Below are 7,808 nucleotides of genomic sequence, written 5' to 3'. Positions count from 1 at the left end.
GTACAAAGACACCTGCAAAAACAGCTTATCTAAGCTTGGAGCAGATGTTAGCATCTGGGAAGAAATAGCTGAAGACAGGAAAACATGGAGGAAAATGATAAAGGAACGAACTATAATGCTAGAGAGCAGCTTTAGAAACAACCAGGCTGAGAAGCGCCAACGACGAAAGGAAAACAGGGGAAATACAGAGCTTCGATCTACGACACTGACATGCAAGCATTGCGACAGAATCTGCGCTTCAAACACAGGAAGAATTAGCCATGAAAGAAGCTGCATGAAGAAAACCTTGAGACCATCTTAAGCTAAGCTAAATTGACCGTCTGCATAGACGAAAAGAGCCATATGATTATATTATTATTATTATATCGACATTTAATTTGATTTGATGCCAGTCTTTGGATCATTTTTCACACTCAATAGAGTTTTATTGACAGATGGTTGGTTTTTGTTTTTTTCAATGCTGACTTTGTTTTGAAGTAGTGTAGCTTTTGTTGAGGTCCTTTTTCGTTTGTTTACAGATCAACCAGTCAGGCTGTACAGAGATGTTGTCCTCCTCACAGAAGACCGCAACTTGCGTCTCAAGGCGCACACGTGTAACGTACCTGTGAAAGACGTGCCCGGATTCAAGAAATGGAGCAAAATATCATGATAATGATGAGTCTTCTATCCGTCTACGTATTAATGCTTTAGAGAAATAGAGAAAGATAGTAGATAAGAATGGAAAGGGAGAAAAATAGCCAGAGGATGAAGTGTAGCGATTGAAATATTTGTTGGTCTTTGTATATACAGCATTGCTGTATACTTTTGCCTCATAATTATGTCAGTGTCTTTGCTATAATGCTATTGCACAAAACCATCCTCTGCTCTTTCGCTCGTATCTTATTAAAATCAGAATGGCATGTCGTGTCTCGTGTTGGGCTCGGCATCAGTTCTATACTTCTTTGATTCTCTGTTTCCGGGACCGTTCAGTACTTGAGATTACTCTCAGCTGTCCTGCCATGTCCTTTCAAAAAGGTGGTCTTCTTATTTTCTGACAGATTCTGCCTCCATTTTTTCTAACCACGTGTGTGCTTTCTGTGTCTGGTCTGTACACAAAGAAAAATTCTGTCAGTGTTTTGTGTGTGTGTGTGTGTGTGCCCTTGTTCTTGTTGCTTAGCAACCTTCAAGGGGTTGTGATCCCCTCATGTGATGATCTATTCCCCTCCAGTTATAACTGTACTCCCTTTCCCTACTCTTCAAATATATATTATTACAGTCACTTGCTACATCCCTAACTGCCATTTGATTTGAAGGTCTTTCATATTCATAGCTCTTCAACCTCTGAACTTTGCCATCAGTCATCCATTGACACGGTCATATTCATCATCTACCTTCATCATCATTATTTTTAAGAACATTTCTTCTTTTATTATGTCTTGCATTGTCAATGTCTTTGTCTTAAACCACAAGTGTTATCATTTTTTTTTCATTTCTGTGTCTGTCCTGATTTTAAATTCTAATTTTTTTAGCAAACATCAATATTAAGAGTTTCTGCTAGCTAATATCTGGCAGGTGGAAGAAAAAAAGCAGGAAATGAAAAGGTAAAAAAAAATGTATTGGTATCTCTGCTTGTTTACTTTATTCATCTTTTTATGCATTGTGGTAAAAGAGAGGAGGTAAGATTTGAAGTCTGCTGGAATGTGGTGGCAAGTTTAGGTGATTATCATGATTACAACCAACAAACTCCCTCCTCTTGCTTTTGGGGTTGTAAAGTACAGGTTACTGGTATAACAGTAAGGTCTTCGTCGCTTTGTGCTTATGAAGCGAGTTTGATTCTCATGTGGGGAAGTTATTTTGTAGAGTTGCTCTATTTGTCTACTAGGTTGCTATTTCCCGTTCAGCCTAGGTCGAACCTGGCAGGTATTATTGAAGTATCTACCCTCCTAATTGACCTTCATTTGGCTTATGGGGTTGTAGAACGTTTACAAGTATTCTTTTTTCGGGGGGGGGGGGGGATTGTGTCAAAAGGGATGGAGAACTCTTCAAGCAATATTGTAATCTACATAGTTTTTAACTATTTCTGCCTGAAATGCTAGGGGTATACATTTCTTAATTTGATGGCATTAGAAACTGTTTGGTCAACTCTACATGAGTTTTTGAACACAACAATAAATGCCTGTCTTACTCTGTCTTTTTAGTTCAATTTGCTATTCTGAGATGAGTGGTGTTTTGGTACTTTTATCTCTATATGACAGGGTAAGTTTATGTTTTTCATAGTGGTTGATGGGTGCTCAGGTGTGGTTTGCTCTTTCTTTCCTACCAAATATCTTGTCCTTATTTTTCCTCCTTCTTCATGTGTTTATTACTCACTTGTAACACCTAATCTTCTGCACTTTTATGACCTAATTGTGTTGCAAGTGCCGTAAAACGCTTGCTAAAACAAAAAAGTTATCGTTTCTTCAAAATAGCTGTGTGTTCTGCAATTGGATGGAGAGAGAAAACATTGCCTGAATCTCAAATGTGGCCATTTTGTGTGTTTATTGTTGATTTCGTTTGGTACTGAAGCAGAAATGAGATGTCCCACATCGCTTGAGTATTTTGCCTTTCCTTGTATAACCATTATTCTTGCCTCTCTGGGAATTTTATAAAAGTGTGGAGAGTGCTGCTGACTGCTGTTATTTCTTCTCTGCTATTAAAAGAAAATTATTAATATGTATTTTTTTTTTAATGTTTAAATCTTGAGGATAAGAATGTGATTCATTTGATGAGCTTTTCAATTCAGGAATGAGTGATAAAGGCATGTTGAGGTCTTTTTCCCTGCTGTGTGACCCACCAGTTCTCTTCTCATATCAGGTGTATGTGTTTGTGAAGTCACGACAGATTCTTTAAGGGGCAGACGCTGTGTTTAGGGATACGAGTAGCTCAGGTGGTATTGTGCTAGGCTAAAGGGCTGATGACCCTGGTTTGAATCTCAAATGGAGCTTTCATGAACTGGGCTTCTTTAATGAGTCTTTGAGACTCTTCACCCACTCGTCTCATTCTTCTGAGATGGACTTTAAAAACTGAAGTATTGGCCTCTGAAATTACCTTCCCGTGTTTATAAAATGGTAATAATAATAGATTGCATTTATATAGTGCTCTATCCCATAGGAGTATAAGCTCTCAGTGCTTACTCATTTATAGGAGCGTTTTTGTACCCATGCCATTCAAATAGCATACGAAATGTGTTCAAGGCATGAATGAGTAAGTACGACTGCAAACCAATTTTTTTTATACTACATGTACATATGAGCTTGAAATATTTAGCTAGATAGCTTGTTGTGTGTAGCAGAGTTTGGAGTACTTGAGTGTGGATAAATGTATTCGAAAAGAAAGCTAAGCTGGCATGTTTTGTAAGAATTTTTCTATGAATGGCAAATAATATTAACACAAAGTCATGATTATTTAAGTATTTATTGGTGTGGTTTTTGCATGAGATTGTGTCATTTCAGTTTGTTTTTTTTGTTAGTTGAAGAAATAAGTCTATTTTTAACATATGAAGACTACAATGGAAAAATGGTCAGATGCATTAAAAAATTTTTAAGTTCAATACGCACTGTACTTTATTCGATTTCCTATGGAACCTTTTTTTGAAAAAGCATTTCAATATAACTTGGAACTGAGACGGTTGTTAGGTTTGACTATTTTTGAAAGTAAAGTGTCTGTGTACATGTCAGAGGCAGTAACTTAATCATTTTGAGTTTGTGACTTGAGTCTGTCGTTTTTCCATAGTGGTCTTCACATCTCTCTCTGTGATTAGTGTTACAGCACAAGATACAACAATCATCAGCATTAAGGTCATGGCTGCTCTTCTCAAAGAAAGTATCTGGCTGTATTGCCTGGTACTCAATATGAATTTTTATATGTTTGTTGTGATTTGAATTTGAAGGAGCTTTTTATACATGTGTCTAAGTCAGTGGGGCGTTATTGATTACTAGAGCCCTGTAATTATCATGTTTGCTGGTCAATTTGTCCGTCTCAGTAGAAAGATATCTCACATTGGTGCTGGTGACAGTTACAGTGTAGTTGTGTTTGTTTTTTAACCTTGTCAGTGATTCAGATTACTCTTTTTCACTTTGACCCTAACCCTAAAAAAATTTATCGAATTCAGGGATGGACGTTCTCAGGATTTTGTTTTTTTTCGTATTTTGCATGAAACCCTGTAAAGTGGAACAGAAGTTTGAATAGGGGGTTTTTGTGTGTAAACTTAAGTCACATCAGCAATATTATCGTAAGCGCATTTTCGAGGTATATAAAAGATAAAAAATGTTTGATCCATCTTGAAAGCCACGTACCTGTGAGAGAGCTGAATTTTCATGATACTGCATGTCCTGTGGTCGGAAGAACACAGAGCAAATAGTCCAAAGCAACACTGCACACTGTTTTGAAAAATGACGTCTATTTTTTAAAATGCAGGACAAGTCTAGAAGCCTAAGTTTCTTACTGATTTATAGTCGTGTACCCCTACTCTCCCCCAGCCTCCACTCCCTCATACCTCTGTCCTCACAAGAGTATTTTTTTTTTTTTTTAATCAGGCTCTCGTCAAAATAATCGAAGTGAAGAAACTGGCATTTTTCCGCAGGTTTATGAATTTTTATCAAATTTTTGTTTTTTTGACTCAACACCTTTCATGCCCATTAAAGAACTCATTTCTGTGTGAATGTTTCTGAAAAATGTTGATTAAAGGCACAAAAAATGTAAATTTTCAGTAACCACGGACTCTTAAGCTAAGGAAATAACTAATCTTTGGCGGCCATTTTCTCACTAATTTCACCTCGGAAAACTGGTAACCTCTACCTCCTTCTTTCGCAAATATCTCGACTTGTATGCAAGATAAATGGATATTTTTTCATCCGAATAAAGACAAGTGAACAAGCTTTAAGTTGATACCAATAACTCTACATGCCCAAAAATTGACGAGAGCCTGATTCCACCACGCTGCCTCACAAATGGTCTACAATACACCATGTACTGATGTGAAAGTTTATGACTTTTTTAAAGGTAAAAATAAACAAATTTGCACAAAACACATGGCCCTTGAAAAAGTCAATGTTGGTACACCTCTAACTAGAATTCCAAATGTGTTTTCGAACTGGCTTTTTTTTTTGGGTGTGTTTTTGTCAAAAATTCAATTCTAATTCACTACCCCCCTGGGGCTGTGCTAGTGACTGAAGTGTGTTTAGGCCATTCCCAAAGGGGGGGACATTAACCATGTTCTTATGCACAGTAGAATTGTAATTGTAAATGGGCTGATTCATCAATGTCATTTTCATAAAGTAACTGTGCCTGAACTGCAACAGGGAACTGCTGCTTTTTCTTTCCTAACCCTTACTGTCGTCATTTTTCCTCTACTTCTTTTGTATGTTTGTCACACTCTTGTGACTGGCTATTTCCGGGGTGCCTTGATAGTCGAAGCAGACTTTGCGCTGTTGAAGCTAGAGAGGTGAGCAGAGTAAGCCTGATTCCCTGTATGGAATTCTCTATTGACATCCACCCCTTGGCGCTCATATGACCTTACGCAGTTGTGAGCGCAGTAAAACCTCTACTAAAACAAAAAACAAATTCATTCAGTTTTACGAAAGAAAAAAAAATCTTGAGACCATCCCTGGTTTCTACATTTGTAGTGAAAATATGTCTCCTGAAACGGGGGCCTGTTGTGCATGTTGCTGTTACTGTTTACCCTTTTTGACTGCCAAGCTTGTCTCTCCTCAGTATTTCAAGTGCAATTATAGATGTGTAGATTTGTGTGTTAGCTTTAATGACCATGCGCAGAACAAGCTTCAGTTTGCCGCCATGCATGTGTTTGTACGTGTGAGCCTGTACAGTTTCCGCCGTGACTTGCGTCACTCCTTCATTCTTTGATAATAATTAGTTGCCTCGAGAACTGCATGAAGTGTCACCTTGAACTATGGTGTTGTAATGTCTAGACTTTTCGTCTTCACATGAAAGAAATGTGTTTGATTTGATTCTGTGATGGGGGAAAATATTTAATCAAGCGTCCCCCTGTTTCTGCTAGGATGTGTGTAGAATTCCTCACAGCTTGAGCTGAAGCGTCGTCCTGCTAAGTGATCTAAATTGTGTCGATTTGGGCATAAAATATTTATAATCATTTTATGAAGTGTGTTGTAGAAGTTTCCCTATATGGATTGAATGTGTTTTACCACAGTTAAGTCAGTGAGGCTGTTGATCGTTTCGCCTGGTGCTTTTTTTTCTTTTTTTTTGACAAGCAAGTTAATTGTTTTTTCCTGAGACCCTAATGTGACATTTCTGAGTCTTTTACATTTTAATTTTGTTCAATAGATCTCTCACAATTCAATTTTACTTTTGCATCTTTTAAAAACATTTGTTCCATTTTCTTGTACATCTGTGTACAAAGCTGACTTGTGGTTGACAACGTGGTATTTTAGTTTTTAGATGTATGTATGTCCATTGAGGACTTTGCAATTAAACCGTGTTCCTAACAATGCAATGAGCTCAGAGCTGGACTGTGTGTTTTCTTGTTTTTTCTTACCTGGTTATATATGATGTTGTGTGTTAATATTTTAATAAGCAGGTGGTTGGAGGCTGTCGGCGGTGGATCCTGCTTCTTTTCTCGCGGTGTATTCTTTTTTTTCTGGTCTTTTTGTCTTACTTTTTCCCCGCTGCTAATAACTGTCATTGTGATAATGGGCTTTTGTTCCCTCTAGCAAATTTTTCAGTGATGTCATTGATTGGTTTATGCTGCCGCCCAAAAGTTTTCTACCTTCTTCTTAATTCTCCCTGCTTGGACTTTCATTTTTGTTCCTGCAAAAATAATGATAATATTAATGATAATAAGTTGTTATTATCGTTATGTGCACCTGCATCTGTGGTGCGATTGTCGTGCAACTCTTGATAAAACTCAGGGTTTTTTCTGTATTATTATTAATATTATGAATATGATGTTGTCCATGAGGACCAACTGCAGCGACTACTTTTCTTCTCAACAGTGGATGGTCCTCTCGACAGATCCCATTATGTGGGTGGTTGGTGGGTGCTCTGGTGTGGTTTGCTCCTTCTCTCCTATCAAACAACTATCGTCTTTATCTCTCCTTCTTTTTTATGTTTGTTGCTCACTTGTAACACCTCTAATCTTCAGCACTTATATGACCTTATAGTGCAAGTGCTGTAAAACTCTTACGAAAACTAAACTAAGATCCAATTGTACAGCATTTATAGATCTACATATCCGCACAGCGTTCCAAGTTGTTGTTTTTTTGCTTGCTCGGCCTGTTCAGATGAGATGGTGGCTTGAACTTTCAACCCTCTGAACCTAAGCCCAGAATACCCACTGAGTGGACGTCTTAGCGTGGCAGGTTCTGGTAAGGTAGAGTTCCACTGTGTATATTTTATGGTCTTTTAATTTAAGAGGCGGCACCTCCAAATTTAACCTGCCTCTTAAATAACGTAATAGGGTTGAACCTTTAGATTCTACTATTCCACCATGTTCTTCAGATTCAAAGTCTTGTCTCTGATAGGACCAAGCCAATTTCAATTAGAGGGGATGAGCCTGAAAAACTCTGGAAAGAGCACAAGTACCTCAAGAACTCATTGTTGAGAATTCTAACCAGGGTCTGGGGCTCACTGGATTAGAATTACCGCCGTCTAGGGGTTAAGGTGTTCCCCCATCATTCAAAAGGTCCCGGTTTCGAATCCGGACAGCGACGGACAGTTTTCTTCTCTGAAACTTCTCCTTTCCTGCTCTCTAACCTAACAGTGTTCTGTCGTCTCCTTTCGTCTCCACTTTCTGCCCCCACCCCCTCACCTCTTTT

General features: G+C 38.1%; 1 protein-coding gene across 1 annotated transcript in view; it reads left to right on the top strand.

The window, feature by feature from the left end:
• LOC101850410 (telomerase-binding protein EST1A) overlaps nt 1–1,579 on the top strand; it is a 36,708-nt gene extending 35,129 nt beyond the window's left edge. Inside the window, exon 20 of the mRNA XM_005096083.3 lies at nt 519–1,579. Coding sequence (XP_005096140.1) covers nt 519–649 — 131 coding nt within the window. The 3' untranslated portion in view covers nt 650–1,579. The remainder of the gene's footprint in view (nt 1–518) is intronic.
• Nucleotides 1,580–7,808: the final 6,229 nt, after the last annotated feature.

Source organism: Aplysia californica, unplaced genomic scaffold (assembly GCF_000002075.1).
Source record: "Aplysia californica isolate F4 #8 unplaced genomic scaffold, AplCal3.0 scaffold00121, whole genome shotgun sequence".
Taxonomy (NCBI): Eukaryota; Metazoa; Mollusca; class Gastropoda; order Aplysiida; family Aplysiidae; genus Aplysia; species Aplysia californica.
The sequence above is the reverse complement of the archived record's forward strand: the minus strand, read 5'-3'. Positions and strand labels throughout refer to the sequence as shown.